Below are 19,681 nucleotides of genomic sequence, written 5' to 3'. Positions count from 1 at the left end.
GTCCTAACTATATGTCCGTGGACTTGGGGCACCTCTGGCTCCAGGGACAGAGCCTCAGTTGTGGCAGTCAGGGGGCCGAGGCCATCTGCCCCGCTGGCCCTCAGACCACGGGCTCAGGTGTTGCTCTTGGGTCCAGGCGTCATAGCCTTGAGCTACTAGACTTTGTCTAGAAAAGGGACTGGAGTGAGAGGTTTGGAAGAAATGCCTATTGAGGAGGGCCCAAAGCTTTGAGTGGGGAGAGGGAGAGTTAAGGTGGCTATGGATAACCAGAGTGTGGCCTCTCTGTGTCCTCAGGGGTGTTTCAGGTAGGTTTCCCCTCGTAAAAGTGAGCATTTGTTAGGAATGCTTTCCGACAGTAGAATAGACTACTTCAGTTCAATCACAAAAAAACAATTACTTTTACAAATGTTTCATATGTATGTGGAGCCATGTTCTATTCTGGACATGAATGCAGTGTTGATTTTGACCTATCTAATCAAGTAAACAGACATTCACACAAATCACACAAATTGCAGAACAGTGAAATGCTGTCAAGTACACCAGAACTAGGGGACTGTGGGTTGAAAGTGTGTATAGGCAAAGCAGTAGTTGGCACTGGCCTTTGAGGGATAGGCAGGGTGGGTGGAGACAGTGGGGAGTGCTGATGTTGAGCCTTCCATGTGGCGGACACTGCAGTGCTCCTTCTTTTATTTGCCGACCACGGGAGTTAGTTATGCCCATTTCACTGATGAGGGAATGGAGGCTCAGAGAGTTCATGAGTCCAGGATCTTACAGCTTGTAGGACACTTTTGGGCCGAGGTCTTTAACTCTCAAAGCCTGTTGTCCCCTCCACCCTCAGTACTTACGAAGTGAGCGAAGACTGAGACATGGGAAGGTATTCTGGCAATGTGGAACAGTCTGGGCTGAAATATGGCTGGGAAGGTAAGCTGGCATCAGACAATAAAAGGCCTTAAATGCCCTGACTTCGGGCTCTAGTATGAAACCCTGGGGCCATTAGAAGGCTTTCCCGCATCAAGGGGTGCCTGGGTGGCTCAGTTGGTTAAGGGTTTGCCTTCTGCTCAGGTCATGATCTCGGGGTCCTGGGTTCAAGCCCCACATCGGGCTCCTGGCTCAGCGGCAAATCTGCTTTTCCCTCTCCTTCTGATCTCTCTTGCTCTCTCTCTCACTCTCAAATAAATAAAATTCTTAAAGAAAAAAAAGAAGGTGGCTTTCCCGCATCAAGTGGGAAACACCTGGATGACTGAGGCAGATAGGCCCTGAAAGTTTGGAGCTCTTTTAATGTCTTCAACATTCTCATCTCTCTCAACGTACCATGCCACGCCTGTGTCCCTACTGATTTTACAAAAGAATACGGGCATGCTTAATTTTATTGTGCTCTTCTTTATTGAGCTTCACAGATACTCCGTTTTTTACAGTTTGCAGGCTTGGGGCAGCCTTGCTCAGGCAAGTCTGTTGGCACCATTTTTCCAGCAGCATTCGCTTCTTTGTATCTCTGTCACATTTTGGTAAATCTTGCGATATCTCAAACTTCTTCGTTATTACATTTGTTATGATGATCTGTGATCAGTGACTAAGACTCAGAAAGCTAGATGGTGGTTAGCATTTTTCAGCAAGAAAGTATTTTTTTTTTTTTTTAAAGATTTTATTTATTTATTTGAGACAGAAAGAGAGAGAGAGAGAGCTCATGAGAGGGGGGAGGGTCAGAGGGAGAAGCAGGCTCCCCGCCGAGCAGGGAGCCCGATGCGGGACTCGATCCCGGGACTCCAGGATCATGACCTGAGCCGAAGGCAGTCGCTTAACCGACTGAGCCACCCAGGTGCCCCAGCAAGAAAGTATTTTTAAATTAAGGGACGTGCATTGTATTTTGGACGTAATGCTATTGTACACTTAGTAGACCACAGTATAGTGTAAACGTAACTTTTATCTGCTCTGGGTAACCCAAAAATTCATTTGATTCATTTTATTGCAATATTTGCCTCATTGCGGTCGTCTGGAACTGAACCTGTCCTGTCTCTGAGGTACATCTGTACAAGGAAAGTAGAAAAAAGTATAGAGAAAGTAGCAATCACCTGTGTTCCATAGTCCAGCGTTCAGCACTGCTGACCATTGTCATCATCCTCTCAGGCTTTCCCCTTCCCTGTGCTGTGTGTGCACTCTGCACGGGTCAGCTGTGTGCAGCAGAGCACTATTGCTCTGTGGCATGTGCCCCGCCTTCTCTGCTTGCTCCATGAGTATTTCCATGCCTCTCAAATCATGCTTTTAAGGGCTGGGGCCCCATTCATCATGTGGTTATTCTAGTATATTTCACCTGCCCCTTTTCTATCATATCTCAGCAGTTTTCGTTTCTTCTCCACATAGATCCTGCAGTTCCAGTTGAGGTAATTCAGGATATTGAACCTCATTTGGGAGTCTTGTTCACCCAGATGTTAGAAGTTGGGACAACAGAGGACTTTAGGATGGTGATGCGGTGTATTCTCCAAGGATTAGACATCAGTAACATGTGGAAAGCCGATCTGCAGGTGGGTACTCCTTTTCTCCCTTGTATGGCAGGCACATAAATAATAGCTCAAATGGGGAAACTTATTTGAGATGCAGTGTCACCCCTAAAATTAAACACATAAGATCAAACCCCAAGGGGGTGTTTATGGAGGTAGCCCTGGCCTGTGGAGAGGCCTGGGACTTTAGTATACGGGGGCCTTATTTTTTAAAGAGGAACTTTTTCAAATTACAGCTATGGGTGCTTATTATATGAAATATAAAGTATTGTATATTTATAATTGACATATTAGAAAAAAGCTAAATTCTGCTCATCTTATGTAAGACATCTCCCATCGTACTTTTTAAAAATTTTACTTCACTTGGTCACATAGCCCTGATCCTGTTTGAAAATCACTCCGATTAGCAAGCTGCCCTGCAGTCCTTTGCACCTTAGTTTATTTGGTAGTTGCTAATAAAGCCCTGCATTTGCATTTGGCATTACATATTTTGGAGAGCCTCTCTATGGAGCGTACATGCTGGAATTTGGTCTGCTAAACAGCCCTGTGCACTGGACTGGTCAGATGTCCCTGCTTGCACAGGAAGAATGTCACAGAGCTAAGTATCTCAGAGCCAGCAACACAGCCCACGTCTTCTGGTTCTGAGCTTTTTCTGCCCCATGAGTGGCTTCTTGACTTGCAGTTATAATCAGCACTCAAGCTTGGGTTTTGATTTGGATGGGAGGAGAGCTGGAGAGGGTAATCGAGGCCACAGAAGGGCAGCAGGGAGAACTCACATCTCCTGTATGTGAGCAAGGAGCCCCAGCTGGACCAGAGCCACTGCTGTGCACCAGTCCCCTCCTCATTGTCCGTGGCACTTTCCCCTCTCTCTGGAAGTTTTCATTGTGTGCATTTGCAGCACGATTGGGCCCCAGCTTTGAGAGGGCCTCACTGTAGATTTCTATTTAAACCAGTCAGTCAGAAGGTTTATGGAGGAGGCGAGGCTGGAGCCTGAGCATTCAGAGCTGGAGAGGATTTGGATGGGGGGCCGTTGCTATGGAGAGAGAGAGGAGGGCGTTGTGTGCACAGCAGGGCAGAGGTGGTGTGGGTGTGAGAGGTAGACAGCAAGGGAGGCGCCAGTGTGCAGGCCCTATGTGGGTACACACGTCCTGCAGGTGGGCAGGAAAGTGAGCCCCCCAGCTCGGGAGAGGGCGGGGCTGCTGGGGGGGGGTAGCCATACATAGGGGTATGGCTAATCAGGGAGGGAGAGATGGGAAAGAAGCTGAGAGCAGAGGGCTGAGGCCAGAATTGTATGGGTTGTGGGGCTGCAGTGTTGGGGGGGAAGGGCTGGCACGAGGCTGAAATTTGATGGTGTAAAGTGCCAGCAAGGGTTGGATGTTTATTGACATAGGCACTCAATAAAGTGAGTTCCCTTCCCACATAGTTCCTTCCTCATGGTTTAAAACCATCACCTGCAATCGTAGCACCAAATCTAATTGTTTCACTTTGTCCCGGTTTTCCCCTGACTCCTCCTGTTATCCACGAGCATGTGCTGTTCTTGCGTAGGTAGGTTATAGCTTGCCGCCTCTTTCCACACTATCTTGACAGGGTGGGATCTCTGTAATTAGGTTGCTGTGTCCATGTGTGGCCTTCTTTTATTTCACTATCCTGGCTCATTTGCATGCTTGGTTTAGTGAGATGCTACTGAAAAGGCCTCCCCCTTGGCCACAGTTCTGCTCATCTTATGCATTTATTTCCTGTCTGCCTGGTGGTGGAAGGGTCCTCACCCTCAGGACTGAGCCCAAACCAGGTCTTGTCCATGCCCCGACACCAGGGTTCTAATGGTTTCTGCTCTCTCTCTTTAGCACCAGTGACTGGGTTTCTTCCCAAGATGGACTTCGTAAGAGAGAGCTGGCTATTTCTGCTAAGTTTTTATCCCTTTTCTCTCAGGCCATTTTGTCAGCTGTTACATTGACCAGGTTGCTCCTGAACTGCCCACTCGGCGGAGAGAAAGCGAGTCTGTTCTGGTGTGCGTGCCCCCAGATAGTCATGGCTCTCACTGTGAGTACCCTTGGGCGGTGCCCTTCATCTCACTTCATCTCATCATCCCTGTTCCTCTGCATACAAAAGGCTGCATTTTGGCTTCTGCCATCTCTGGTTTTATGCAGAGTATGTTTCTGGGCATTCCATCCTGATGATGGCTGCCAGCAGGATGCTTTTCTGTCAGTGTGTGTACTGTATGTGCTTTTGTGTGTCTGCAAACGCTGGTGTCAGCTCCAGATGTGATGGAGAGGTGGTGTGAGGGGGTGTCGAGGAGCCCGGGAAGCATTAGGCAGGCAGTAATAGGAGGCGTGCAGTGATAAGATGGGGCTCCTGTGGAAGCCCGTTGAATGTAGATGAGATGAGAAGGAATTCTGGGGCTTTCTTTTGTCCCCACCAAATTCTGTGGTCAGTTTAGTGCATTTGTTCATTTGTAGGGGGGTTGTATATGTTTAAAATCTATGATATAGTGAGAAAAGAATGGCTTTATAGAATGGGACAGTAATGTTGCAGATAGATTATTGTTGAATTGTTAACCCAATTGTTAAATTTTGGCACTTGGTGAATATACATGGTAGTCACATGAGTTTTTGTTTCACTAGCACAAAAACCTAATTTTGACTGGGACTGTCTGAGTGTTTTTTGCCATCTGGAGAGTCTCCAGTCAGTATTCTTGCACTTGGGTTTGAAAGATCAATATCTACTTTACCATGATTATCAGCTTTAATTCACTTGTGCCACCTGAGAGAATTGCCCTGGATTAGCATCTTCTCAGGGCAGAAGGACCTAAGGGGTAAACATATTGTTCCCTCCTATTCTGTTTTATTGCTTTGTTGTTTTCCTGGGAATCTGCATTAGTGGCTGAATCTCATCTTTCCCTGGTGTGTGTAGTAGGTGTCAGGAGGAAGAGTGCGGGGAATTGGGCGGGGGGAAGAGGGACTCATGTGTTAGGCAGTCAGTGTCGGTGGTGTGCACAGTAGGGCTGCATTAATAGAGACAGTAGGCTAGAAACCACATAGGTAAATCTAAAAGTAGATTTACCAGCATGAAGTCAGCACAATTGGAGTCCCCAGGCCACTGGAGCGCTGTGTGAGGCCCCAGCAGGCTGCATCAGGGCTGCTATTTACACCTGTAGCCTGAGGACAAGGGTGACAGGTGAGCTCTCCCAGGTTAGGGGGTAGAACTTTGAGTTAGCCCGCATCTTGAGCCTGTTCTCTTTATTCTCTAGAACAGTAATTGAATATCTTAACTAGAGCTGATTTTTTTTTTTTAAGGTCTTATTTATTTATTTGTTGGAGAGAGAGAGAGCATAAGCAGGGGGAGCGGCAGGCGGAGGGAGAGGGAGAAGCAGGCTTCCCGTGGAGTAGGGAGCCCCATGTGGGGCTTGATCCCAGGACCCTGGGACCATGACCTGAGCTGAAGGCAGATGCTTAACGACTGAGCCACCTAGGTGTCCCTAGAGCTGATTTTTAAGAAATGTAACAAATGAACTTTAATTATAGATACTTACAACTAATCATCTTTTTGGGAAAATACTGTTATGTATGTCTGATGTGAAGTTTTCCTCTTCTGAGAAATTGGATGAGTCAACTCTTGTAAGAAGTTCTTTCTCTTCGTGGTTGATGAGTCCAACAAAAAGCATGGACCAAAATGGCCAAGTCCTCAGTAGGTCGCCTTCAGAGATTGAACACTGGCCTTCTTTTTTCAAAGTGCTTTCTGACCGCATAAGTACATTTTGGACATTCTTACCTTTGTCTACTTCAGTTTTTATATTCTTTCTTTAGAGAATCGCCTTCATTTTCTTTCCTTTGTTCCTTCTTTTCCTGTAGCTGCAAAACCGAGAGGCTTGTCAGGAACAGCCTGTGCCCCTGGCGGTTGTGGGGCCTATTTTGGACGTCCTGGCAGCCTTGCTTCGACAGGGGGAGGAGACCATCAGCAACCCGCACCATGTCAGCCTGGCCTTCAGCATCCTGCTGACAGTCCCTTTGGACCACCTGAAGCCCCCTGAGTATGGGAGCATCTTTCTGCGGGTACACAATGTGCTCTTCTCCATCCTGCAGTGTCATCCGAAGGTGAGGAGGAGGAGCAAGGCATGAGGCAGGGTAATTTCAGCAGCAGTAGAGCTTTACTGTTGGAAGATAATAAAAACAGTGATTTGCTAAGCACACTTTTTGGTTCCAGTAATGTCCAGGGTCACAGTGGTTTCTCAAGCACAAAAATGTTTGATCTTCACATCAGGCTGTTTGAGTTTCATCTTTGTTGGGTCTGACACTTAGATAGTGTTTGTATACTAGCTATTTAAGGAAGCTCATTACAAATTGTTCTGTTTTTGCAGACCACACATTTAAAATCTCACTCATTTGCTTAGATGTCTTCAGGGGTTTATAACTCAGATGGGTGTAGGGAGTGAGGCTTCCTGAGTTCTAGTTTTATAGTATGCTACCTTTGAAATTGAACTGAGTAGGAATAATTGTCCCACAGAAAAGATTCAGCTGCCATCTGTTGAACATTTGCTATGTGTCTCATTTCACCCCTACAGCAAGTCTGTAAAGTAGATGGTAGTCCATTTTATTGATAAACTGAGGCTTAGAGCTGCTAAGTGATTTGACCAATGCCGCCTAGCTGAGTCTAAATCTTAGCTTCAGGACTGTTGATTCTTTGGCCCATGTTCTTTCCGCTACACCACTGCTGTACATGTGATGCGTGGGATGTCATAAATAAGATATATACACATATACACAGGCACATTCAAATATTTTAAGTGTTTTAATGTTCTCAAGGTAGAGACCTGATAGCAGCGCCATTTTTAAAAAATTTATTGTCTGGTAAACTAAGCACTTATGACACTGGGCCTCACTCCAGTGCTTTTGGCCCTGCCTATCTTGTGAGCATCTTTGTTTTAAATCTCTCTGTTGATTGTTAGATTTTATGTGACCATACAATATAAATGCAATATATATCAATTACAAACTGAAATTGCCCATCTTGCAAAAGATGCAGGATTTCATGCAGTTGATGAAAAGTAATATTAGAAAGCTGTGGGAATCTCCTGCGGAACCATTGACAAATGACCATTTAGCAGAATTAGACAATTTAATGAAAGGAGAAAATTGACAGGGATAATGACATGGTGGTTGCAATAAAGAATGATGTGACTAATAATCACACTCCCACTCACTGTCTGTGGGTTAGAGTGGGGGATAGGGGCCCCATGTGGTGCATGATCACACTGTTGGCCCTGTGCATAGTTGAGTTGATAAAAGCACCAGGCTAGAATCTGCTTAGGTAAATCTAAAGGGGATAGCATGAGGTCCGTTCAGTCAGTGTACCCAGCAGAACGATCAGCAGCTGGTGCCATATTAAGCCAGGGTGTGAACTCAAATAGTCTGGCTCTGGATTTGTGTGCTTTTAATCAATATGATAGCAGAGGCTTACGAGGGGACCTTAGGAAGTTTGATGAAGCTCTGGAATACTTTTGCAAAAATGACTTCTTTCAGAGCATGCTGTGGATGTCAGTAATTTGATGTGAAGAACGGGATGTTATGCTATCAGGATTTTGGTTGGATAAATTATACCAAAGGAAAAAATCTCAACTCTTGATTTAGTCTTTGTTCATTCTGAGAATTCTGAGAAAAGAGCAGGACTGGCCAGTAGATCTTTAAAGCACTGTTGGATATGTTCTGTGTCTGTATGGTCCAGCACAGTAATCACAGGCCACACGTGTCTTGACCACTTGAAATGTGGCCTAGGAGCTGTATGACTAAGAACTGAATTTTAGTTAAAGTAACCTCGTGTAGCTCATGGCTGCTTTATTGGGTAGTGTGTTGTTTTGATCATGATCTAAAAGGTGGTTGCATATAAAAGAAACATATTTTAAAATTTTTATATTATTCTTTAAGATAAAACCCAACCAGACCTTTTCATCACTAAAAAATGAGAAGTTTGGGTCCTTCTTTTAAATGGATTTGCTTAATGTAACCTCTTTCTAATGCCAATTACACTTGAATATGTTGCTATTGTTGCTTCTGTTTATTTCTACCCATTTCCAGAATGCACTGGTAACAGCTTATAGTAACAGATTAAGCGGATTCTAAACTGAGATCACTCCATTAGATTCCTGAAGTTAGAAGCCCTATCCCAAACCATTAAAACAAATGTTAAAGAGTCAAGTAAGGTGGGTGAGCTATTTCCCTAGAAAGTTCAGGCAAAAAGAAGTTGCCACGCTGTTTTGAGCATCCTGATAGATGTGGTTAAGAAGGAAATAAACATGCTCTCCTTTAAAGTAGAGACAAACCAAGAGACTCTTAATCATAGGAAACAAACTGAGGGTTGCTGGAGGGGAGGGAGGTGGAGGGATGGGGTAACTGGGTGATGGGCATTAAGGAGGGCATGTGATGTAATGAGCACTGGGTATTATATGAGACTGATGAATCACAGGCCTGTACCTCTGAAACCAATAATACATTATATGTTAATTAATTAAACTTGAATAAGACTTTATTTTTTTTAGATTTTTATTTATTTGACAGAGAGAGACAGCGAGAGAGAGAACACAAGCAGGGGGAGTGGGAGAGGGACAAGCAGGCTTCCCGCTGAGCAGGGAGCCCGATGTGGGGCTCAATCCCAGAACTTCTGGGACCATGACCTGAGCCGAAGGCAGACACTTAACGACTGAGCCACCCAGGCGCCCCTAAATAAAAGTTTAAAAAAATAAAGTAGAACTTGAAATAAGCAATTACATGTTTTTATATTCTTTTTTTCTATTATTATTACAGGTGATGCTGAAAGCCATTCCTTCCTTCTTGAACTGTTTCAGTAGATTGGTGTTTTCAGTTATGCACGAAGGGAGGCAGAAAGACAAAGGTAATTCAAAGTAACAGTATCAGATACATGATTTCAAATGTGTTTATCTTATGATGTCTCCGGCCTCCTATGTTACAGAAAATAAAACCACTCAGTTGAGTTTAAGTAAGAAATGTTCAGATCATTAAATGAATACCCAAAACAGTTTTCTAAAAAATTTCAAGCTGTCACCATTTTTTTTTGCTATGTCCAAAACAGTGAGTGCATTTGTGATTTTCTAATTGAAATAGTTCTTTTCCTGGGCGGGGGGAAAAAGTATCTAGATTCAGGAAATGTTTATTCTCATGTAGAGGGGTTATAAAGTGACAAGGGGTGCCTGGGTGGCTCAGTCGTTAAGCGTCTGCCTTCAGCTCAGGGTCCTGGGATCAAGACCCGCATCGGGCTCTCTGCTTGGCAGGAAGCCTGCTTCTCCCTCTCCCACTCCCCCTGCTTGTGTTCCCTCTCTCGCTGTGTCTGGCTGTCAAATAAATAAATAAAATCTTTAAAAAAATAAAATTAAAAAAAATAATAAAGTGACAATTCTGTTCTTGCCCTAAAGGAGTTCCTAGTTTGATGGGGAAGTTAAAGAAGAACGGGCAGTTACAGAGCTATTTCATTTTATTAAAGGGATGAGGTCTGGCAAGTCATCATTTCAGTCTTATCTTGGCAAGGTTGTGTTTGTTTACCAGTGAAGTGAGCTGCCATATGGTGATAGCATAAATTATGTGTACAGCTTGTTTTCAGCCTTGAAGGTTGTTGATTCTTGCTAAATTTCTAATTTGGGGGAGAGTCTCATTATTTAAAAATTTGCATATAAATTGAGGTGGTCTATATTGTGCTGTTTCAAATTTGCATAGTGTGGTACCTGATGGAATGCTCTGGGACCAACAAGGAGGGCTTTATAACTCAGCTTGGAGGGTGTCCAGGAAGAGCCTGTGGCAGCAGTTCTGGACTAACTGGAAACATATGAGTGGTACTCAGCCCCCCTCCCCGCTGAGTGAACCACTTTGATGGGTTCAGACTTGTAGATTTACGCTACTTAAACCAAGTAACTATTGAGAAAAGAGAAAAGGTATAGTTAACACTGGACTATAATTCCCAAATTATTCTGCCTGGTTTTGAGATCAGTCAGTGGCACAATGAGGTCTTTTGCTTTCTCCCAGGCTTGGTGCAGAGCGATGTAATATTGGTGTCAGTGTAAAATTGTGACTATGTTTAGGAACAGGATAGGGAAACAGGTTCCATCTCCCAAGCTAACCTTGGTCAGTTGGTGGTGGCTAGCTGTAGCATTGTGTTGAGGCCCCTAAGGTCGTGGTCCTGTTTGAGCTCAGCAAGAAGAATCCCTGTTTTTACTAGTGATGTCTGCCTGGACAGGAGATGGGAAATGGCAGTGTAGGGAAGGCTCTGGTCCAGCCCTTGCTGAGCAGTGGGGGAGCAGAGCCCTTGTCACACGCTGCCACAGGCATGTCCCGTGTGTAGTTGTACACGTGTCCTTTGTCGTGTGTCCTGAGGGAGTGTGGGGGCATGTTTCACGAGCGTGGCTCTGCTGTGTCCATGTTGGTGCAGCTCAGTTACCTCCCATCTGCCAAGACTCGGTTCTCTGATGTGTTCATAGCTTAACTGAGTAGAGTTTTAACTGTTTACTCTTCTTGTTGGTATCTAATGCACTCTTAATAACCACACATTAACTGTGTAGCTGAAATAATAAATGCCAGGTATTCACTGAACTGCATATATGTGCTGAGCACTCTGAAAAGAGGGAAGAAATGGTACAGAGTAGATATTCAAGTGCTTCACTAAAGTACTTGTCTTTTGAAATGTCCAGTGAGTGTTAGAAATTTATATAATTTCATAAAATTATATTGTATCTAGAAAAATTGCATATATGTAACATGTTTATATATTCAAGGTTTTAAGAAGTCTTATATCTGAGTCTTGTATCTGTCTGCCTGCATGATATCTGAAACATAAGGAGGCAAAGGTATAATTAGGCCATCTTATCTTTAAAGTCCTATGATGTAAAAAACCATGTTTTTTAAAGATAATTTTCTAATTTAAACCTTTCTTATACACCTCCACCTTTTTTTAAAATACAGAGCAATCATAGATTTCATCTGAAAATTTTTGATTCTTCTAGACTCCTAAAAAAACACACATTCGAGTATTTTAAGTGTTCTTTCCTTTGTAATACAGATAAATATTTGGACATCTCTCCCTCATTCTGTCTGTGGAATAAGACAATTAATGAGTCTGGGAAAAAGGGAAGACTTGAATAATTTTCAGCTGTATTAAATGTATAAAGTTAGAAGGGTTAAAATGCATGGGTTTTGGACTAATCAGTTTGGAAACACTTTGCTTCCATAGGAAGCACAGATGATCTGTCGGTTGTCCTTGAGTGTGCCCGCCTGGTGGAAAGGATGTACAGCCACATTGCAGCTCGGGCCGAAGAGTTCACGGTGTTTTCCCCCTTTATGGTGGCCCAGTATGTCACGGAGGTGCAGAAGGTAAACAGCTTGCCCCCTCTCACCAAGTGCTTTCATTTGTAGTCCTTGGTAGCAGGGCTTCTCAACCATAGTGGCACGCGATATCTTGGGCCTGATGGTCCTGAACCATGCATCATAGCAGGCTGTCCTGCCCATCTGCAGGGTTCCGCAGCAGCCCTGCAGGGTTAGCAGGATGACTGAGTGAGGCGACATTCAAAGGGCTGGTGGTGCCTGGTACCTAGAAAGCGCTCCGTGATGGCTAGCTCTCCCTTCTTGCTGCAGCACAAGCTCTGGGGCCTGTTTTGGTCAGTTTCTGGAGTAATGAGCGAGCTGAAATGCTTCCCAGGTTTAAGAACAGGAGCTCTCCTAGGGCTAGGCTTAATGGTGACGAGGAAGAAGGGTCTTGGGACCCCCAACAGCAGGAGTTCCTTGGTTTATCCTCTTGGAGTGCATCGTGCGTGTGAGTCAGCTGCTCTCAGACACTCAAAGTAGATGACGTGGTAGAGATACTGGCAGATTCATTCAGCTCCTTTAAACAAAAGTATCTTTGTCCTATTTAACCTGACTCTTTGATTTCATATTCTGGATAATTAATTCATTGTTCAGCAGTGGTCTCACTTTGGAATGTTAGCATGTTATTTCCAAAATTCCACAAGACCCTGTGTGACCCCTGAAGTGAAGACTTCATATCTTACTTGGTTTAAATTGAAGGTCAGAGGCTTAGAGTACAGTATGTTTCTGTGTGTATCTACTTTTGCAGGTGTAGATATATACATCTGTGTTGTTTATGTTGCTCTTAGTAGAATAGCCCTCCTTTGTAAATCTTGTAAGAATAATGTTAAAACCGCTGGTAAACTTGTTACGTTAAGAGATTTCTCAAGGGAGATTGAGCTGAATGAGCTTTCTCAGAAAATCTGGTGTTGCATCCATTTTCATTCTGACCCTCTTTCAGGATGAATCTAGAACTCTTAAATAATTTTCAGGCATGCTGGCCCTGCTTGCCTCAGCCAGTGCAGATGCCTGTCATGTGGGTGGGCACTTGGCCGGGTTTGAGAGGGCTGGGGTGGGGGGGGGGCTGTAGGATGCACCCTGCCCCGTGGGTATGCACGGGGTCCTCACAAGGCATGGTGTGTGGAGGGGTGGGGGCAACATGTGAGGACCCCTTCAAGTCAGCCTTTGAATGAAAGATGGGCTTCGTGTTTGGTTTCCTTGGAATTTCTTAGCGTTTTTATAGAATCTTGGTATTTCACAGGCACTCAAGTCATTGATATGTAAGCCTTTGCTGAAAGAAAAGCTGGCATTATTTTGTGTTTCAGTGAAAAATAAAATGAGAGATAGTAATATCACTTAACTAAGGGCCAAGAAAAGAGGTGATAATTTGAACCCTTAAGTCACTAACTATTGTTCTGAGATTTATTTTATGAAAAGTCTCTGGTTTCCTGGCTTCATTATTCATGTCTAATTTATGCTTCTCAGTTATTTTTTTATTTTTAATCTTGCAAGTCAAAGGCCTTGGGAATTATCTAAGGCTGTAGCATCCCAGAATTCATTGGCAAGAGTCTATGTTTTATCTTTCATTTGTTTTTTAACTCAGTAATGAAGAAAATATTCCATATGTATTAGAGGCTTCTCCTGAGAACTGGAAATATTTCCAGACCGGAAAGACATTTGTAAGTTTAATTAAATGCTAGATAGCTAAGTGAACCTCCTTTGCAATCTCCTGGTAGTCCTGTGGAGTGGGTATGGGTGAAGATCTGGCAGTGACCTGGTGAGACCACATCAGGCAGGACACGCAGTGACTCCTACAGACCTTGTACCCTCCATGCAGTAATGTGTCACGGTGGGGATGTGCCAGGGGAAATCCTGGGCACTGGTCTCTTTCATCCATAGATCAAACTTACATCTATCTGTGTTGACAGCCTAGAGTAAGTAGTTTGTACTGCCTGTCCTGTGTAAGGTCCTTTTATGCTACTTAGAGATGTTTTCATTCGTTGGTTGGTGATCTTAGTGTCATAGAAACTGAGTTTTTCCCCTTTGTTTTATAAATAAGTGGGCTGAAACATAAAGATGCACAGTGGTTGTGTAGGCCAGATACTGCAGGCCTTCCTGTGACCCAGCAGGGCTGTGTGCTCGGCGCCGTCCTTCGACTGAGGAGCCCCCGTGTGAGGGAATGATGGAGCTCATGGGCCCTGGCCTCTAACTGGCGGGCTTCAGCTCTCCGTGCTGTCATTGAGACAGTTACTTCCGCTCCTTTGCTCTTGGAAGTGGAGTTATCTGTTTAGTGAGTGCTGATTAGATGAATAAATGAGTGGTCAGCTTACAGCGTCCTCACCTGGCTGGTAAGATTCAGGACATATTTGTTTTTTTGTTTTGTTTTATTTTTCCTTCCTTCTCTAATGCTTTCCGCTGAAATCACAGACAGTTCCACCTTCAGTCCTTGAGTGTTCTTATCATCTATAAACAGTAAAAGTTAAGATCATTGTCAGAAATTTTTTGAGCTCTCATGTGAAAATGACCCTAACTGAAAAACAGCACCATCTTAGTGACAGAAACAGACTGCCTCTCTAGGTACAGGCCTCCCAGGGGTTGCTTTGGTGAATCCGACTTCTCCGAGTGAATACCATATATCCTCCCCAGAAGCTACGTGTTTGCAGAGGGGCTTTCACTCTTGTAGGCCCTTAAGACATTAATAAAGAATCTGCCAAATCCCTGGCCTGTCTGCCGGAACCTTCCAGTTGCTTTTTGGTTTCAGCTTCTGGGGTATTCAGACGGTTCAGAGCCAGGTTCAGCTGCAACCTGAATGGTTGTGGCAGATGCGTGTAGAGCCTGCTCTGTCGGTCTTTTTGTCTAGACAGTAGTCTGAATCTCTGATCTGAAAGTCTGTGCGCAATATCCACCAGTACAGCCCAGCTGGAGCCAGACTGCCCACTCTTCCTTCTGTTCCCCAGGTTTTAGTTAACCCAGAAGAGAAAAAGGGAAGAAAGACATCTCTAGTCTCAAGAACCGATTCAGCCATTCAGGGGCAGTTAGAAATTCAGGTCCCATTGAGCTGTTGTTGATAGAAATAAAAAGATGTATTAAGGGTAATCATAAATCACATCCGATTTGTTTGGATATGATATGATCTAATTACTAATATAGGCCTATCAAAGATCCGTTTGCGGAGTGTTGGAGCCCACCCGGCCGCCTGCCTTGCTGGCAGGGGGCGGGGGGGAGTCAGTCACAGTGAACATTGCTGTCCTTATCCCATGTTAGTGCAGCTTCCCATGCGATTGGTCATGGCGAAGGATTTGGCACAGTGTGCAGATGGCTCTCATAAGATTTGTAAGTTTAAAGATTCCAGTTTTTAAATGCCCCTGCTAGGCATCATTCACCAAATAGCAGAGCTACCCCTGTGATTTTGTGAGGTTTTATTCCAGGCTTTTGTCACTCGAGTTGGCTTTTATTTCCCTAAAACACAAACTTTTAAGATACAAATATTTATTTCTGTGCAAAATGATAATTTAAAAGGGATGTCTTTTCTCAAGTTGGGGGCCGAACTTGAAACTCCTTGTCAGGTCTTTGGAGGGCTTGGTCTGTGTGTTTGCTCTCACAGAGGGCGTGTCCTTTGACAGGTCACCTTGTATCCGGCGGTGAAGGGCCTTCTGCAGGAGGGCATTTACCTCATCCTGGACCTCTGCATTGAGCCGGACGTCCAGTTCCTGCGGGTCTCCCTGCAGCCGGGGGTGAGAGACATCTTTAAGGAGCTGTACAATGATTATGTGAAATACCACAAGGCGAAACACGAAGGAGAGAGAAGATACACGGTTTGAGGCTGTGTTCCGGAAGTGCTGCTGGCGTTACTATGGAGTGGCTTTGACTCTCTGGTCCAAAAGAGCTGGAGAAGGAGAGACTGAAGGTGTTCTAATTTGTGATGTTGAGATATGTGGAATACACTTTGGGTTTATATAATGTATACTGTATTTTATAGCCATGTTTTTCACACTGAATATTTTTTAACATATCTTTTTAAGCAGTATGTATTGCAAATAGAATCTTGATAATTGACCCCAGAATAAGGTGAATTTAATAAAAAAAATTGCTGAATCTCTCTTGTGGCCGTTCCAAATGTAATTCTTGACTCTCTCATCCAGTGGTTTGGTGTCTCTTCTCCCAGGGGGAAACTACCTAGGTGCATGGCTATATAATTAAATCCCATTTAAATATCTTTGCCTTTTATATTCTCCAAGTAACATGGGCAGTGTTCTTGAAATGTCACTTGTTCTACCTTCCCTCCAAGTATACCTTCTGATGGGGGCTGGGGACAGTTAGAGCTTTGAGACACTGAGGTGCCTTCTCCGGGGCAGAGGTGGGTGGCCTGTGTGATGTGGGTCCACCTCTTCAGTGCTCCGTTATCCTGCCTGCTCTGCTCTTCCTGCTTTAGCTCTCTCAAGTTTATTTTGGAATTGTTTTTTTTTTTTCAGTGTAAGAAATACTCTTTTTTTAGTTACTTAAGCAGTATATTTTATTGTAGTAATCTCAGAAAATAAAAATAAAAAGGAAAAAATTTAACAAAACACCCCTAGTATCAGCTACACAGAGAGCCTCTGTCATCTTGAGTACCTTGTTTCCATCTCTTTGCTGTGCAGCTATTTATCTGTCTAGATGCACATATAAGTAAATACATAGTTGCCAAATTGGATCTTAAATGCATTTTTGTTTTGTTTTAGTTACTTAGCTTTTTCCTGTGTAATACTGCAGTAACATCTTTGGGTCCATAAAGACATTTGACATACTTTTTAATGGCTGCAGTCATCCATTGAGTAGATACAGCTGTTTAATAAATCTCCCATGGTTAGACATCGGGATCTTTCCAAACTTCCTTTTACACATGGTGCTTGCAACTGACTCTTTCCTTCTATCTTTACTTCCATAAGATGAACTCCCATAATTGTATAGTTTGTCAAAAAATCCTATGCAGTTTTAAGGATTTATAGAAATATTGCCAAATTACCTTCTAGAAAGTGTACTAGTTTATTTTCTCACCAGTGAATCAACTTTAATTGATTCTCTTGGTGTTATGTTTCCTTGATAGAGAAATGTTATTTTGTCTTGAATTTCTTTAGTTAGCTGGAGATTATACATTTTTCATATTCACCATTTTTATTTCTTGTATAAATTATATTCATGTAATTAGGTTTCTTATGTAATATTAACCTGTTTCTCAATTGGAATATTTTTCTTACGCACTATGTTTGTGGAATTTATGTTGGAATTCTCCTGAAGTACAGACTTAAATTATTTGAAGGATCATACCTAAACAAAAGGCTTGTTTTTACCCTACTTTTTCAAACACGTATAATTGGAACAGACAATATAAAATGGATTTTTTTGGCTACCTAAGAGAAATAGCTCATTTTTCATGCCCCAGATTTGATTTTGTTTCTTGCATTGGCTGAGTGAGTTGAGGAGATGGTTCTGCTTTGCATGCTACATGCTTGATCCATTTCTTTCCCTCTGTCTAGACGGTATGTGTGTAGAGGTTTCTAAGCTCTGGTAACCCAAAGTGGATTCAGGTGGTCTGGCATCTTTTTGCTTAATATGCTGTATTGATGAGATATTGTTTCTGTGCCCCATTCCCTGAAGAATCCTCTGAGAGAGGTTGATGACGTTATTTCTTGTTCACACCTGGAGATGGTGTGTTGGGGCAAGCAGGTGACCTTTCAAGGACACAGGCTGTAAACAAAGCGGGAATTAAAACCATGGTCTTGGTTTTACCGTTTTGGTCAAATGCCCAGACAGGAGGGTCCCTGGTCTCAGAATTCCCTCATTAAGTTGTAACTATTTTTTTCTGCCAGGAGCCCACCGTGGCCAGAGATTAGCAGTAATTGGTTTTTTCCTGCCTCGGGAAATGTTCACGGAGTGCAGACCAACACGAAGCAGTTCCCCGGGCGTCCTCACGGTGGCACTGCGGGCCGCAACTGAGGGCCCCTCCCGTGCCTCATCGAAGCCAGCGCAGACACCTGTGTATAAAGTGCTCCCTGTAACGAGGGGAACGAGGGAAAGAAGGCTATCAGCCCTGTGGCCTTCCTGCAGAGTTCTGCAGTATGCCTGTTCCTGAGAAACGCTGTGCCCTCTCCTCACCGTCATTGCTCGGGGAACTCTAAACCTCCCTCAGGAAAGAATAATTTTCAACTCTATTTTGCTGATTAATGGGGAAGAGGAGACTTTTCTTTTAGTGGTAACAAGGGCAGCTATGCTCTGTATTTTCATTTGATTAGATTAGATCTCACGGGCAGTGAGAGCTGGCCCAGGCTAGGTGTCTGCAGGGCAGAGCGGGAGGCTTTCAGGGTGACAGTGAAAGACTTGAGCAGGACCCCATTGGATCCGCCGTGGCACCAAACGCCTCTGTACTGCAGGGCCCTGGCTGTACATTCATTTCACAAGTGCGCATCACTTTCTCCCGTATTCTGCCAAGTGCTGGGGCCGTACTCCTGGTCTTCATAGAGCTTGCTTTCTGGCATGGGATGTGGACAAGGAGCCAGCAATCAGATAGGCACGATCATCCGGGGGTGTGGTCACAGGGATGGGAAGCAGAGAAAACAAGTTCAGGGGCTGGTGGGGAGGAGGCCATCCTGGGGAGGTGACATTTGAACTGAGACCTACCTGATGGAAGGGGAGGGGCTTTTAGGAGGCCTGCTCTGAAGTCACTTGTCAGACTGGTTTGGGCAGAGATAAGGCACCTGAAGGGAGGGGCCAATGTGGGGGAAGCTGGGATGGAGAAGGCTTAATTGTGGCGGCGGGGGGGCGGGGGGGGGCACTGTCTGGGATGGGACTTTGCAGGAGCCACTGGGGAGGTGCTGGCTGGTAGAGGAGACACTGCAAACTGCCCCCTTCCCAGCCTTGACTTTGACCACCACCCATGGACCACAGTGGGTAGGTCTTAACAGCCTGTCTTCCTCTTCACCTTCCTGAAATGCGGACCTTCCACACGATCTCCCTTGCTTTCTTGCCACACCCTCTCTGCTGCTTTGGAAACTGCCTGATGCTGTGGAAGGAAAAGGCTTAAGAAGAAAAGACATCAAGGAGAGCATGTGCAGACCTGGAAGTGTTGGGGTCGAATTGTCCAAAGAGTTCACATTGATTGCTCATGTGCCAGGCTACAGCCCTGTCTCTTTTGTCTAATAAGCTCCCATCTTTATGCTTTCAGTCTCGTAAAATCCACTGCAGAGGCAGCAATCCTACCTGGGTTTGATTCTTCGTTCCCTGTTGTGTCTTCTCAACACTCTCCCTTTCTCTTTTTCATTCTCTCCCTTCTGAGGGGCTCAAGTTTCTTTCTCTTTTCCTTTTCCCGTTCTTCCTTTCCTGCTCAGCCTGTAGGTAACCATTGTCTCTCTCATGGGTGTGACTTCTGTCGGCCCAGGCGGCCGTGGGGCCTGAGGGATCTTTCGTCTCCATATTGTTGTTCGGGACACTGCTGCCATCCGCAATAGCAGCTTCTGCTCCAGGCTCCTCGCCAGCCGGCTGCGTCTGTGCCTGCAGCTCCCAGCTCTCTGCTCTGTGCCCAGTCTCCCCTCTTGTTTCCTCCTGCTATCTTTTGTAGCCTCAGTGTCCCCAGTGAAGACCCTTTTGACACTCCGGCCTCACATTTCCAGGTCTCCACCTCTGCTCTCCTTCAGCCATCAGTCTCTCCAAGGAGCAAATGTCCCTTCCCCCTCCGTGCCACCTCGTCTCAGTCTGCCCTCTTGTCCCTCCACCCAGCTTATTCCCTGTTGCCACTGTGTCCACCATGCCCCTATTCACTTCCGTGCGTCTAGCATCTCCCTCCTTTGGCTGTTGTCACTTTGTCAAGCTCTGGAGATG

General features: G+C 44.6%; 1 protein-coding gene across 1 annotated transcript in view; it reads left to right on the top strand.

Moving 5' to 3' along the window:
* URB2 (URB2 ribosome biogenesis homolog) overlaps positions 1 to 15,930 on the top strand; it is a 28,480-nt gene extending 12,550 nt beyond the window's left edge. The window contains exons 5-10 of the mRNA XM_021696096.1: positions 2,359 to 2,519; positions 4,425 to 4,535; positions 6,344 to 6,586; positions 9,290 to 9,377; positions 11,721 to 11,860; positions 15,454 to 15,930. Of these exons, the coding sequence (XP_021551771.1) occupies positions 2,359 to 2,519; positions 4,425 to 4,535; positions 6,344 to 6,586; positions 9,290 to 9,377; positions 11,721 to 11,860; positions 15,454 to 15,651 (941 nt within the window). The 3' untranslated portion in view covers positions 15,652 to 15,930. The remainder of the gene's footprint in view (positions 1 to 2,358; positions 2,520 to 4,424; positions 4,536 to 6,343; positions 6,587 to 9,289; positions 9,378 to 11,720; positions 11,861 to 15,453) is intronic.
* The last annotated feature ends 3,751 nt before the right edge of the window (positions 15,931 to 19,681 follow it).

Source organism: Neomonachus schauinslandi, chromosome 6 (genome assembly GCF_002201575.2).
Source record: "Neomonachus schauinslandi chromosome 6, ASM220157v2, whole genome shotgun sequence".
Lineage (NCBI taxonomy): Eukaryota > Metazoa > Chordata > Mammalia > Carnivora > Phocidae > Neomonachus > Neomonachus schauinslandi.
This window is presented reverse-complemented; position numbering and strand designations above follow the sequence as displayed.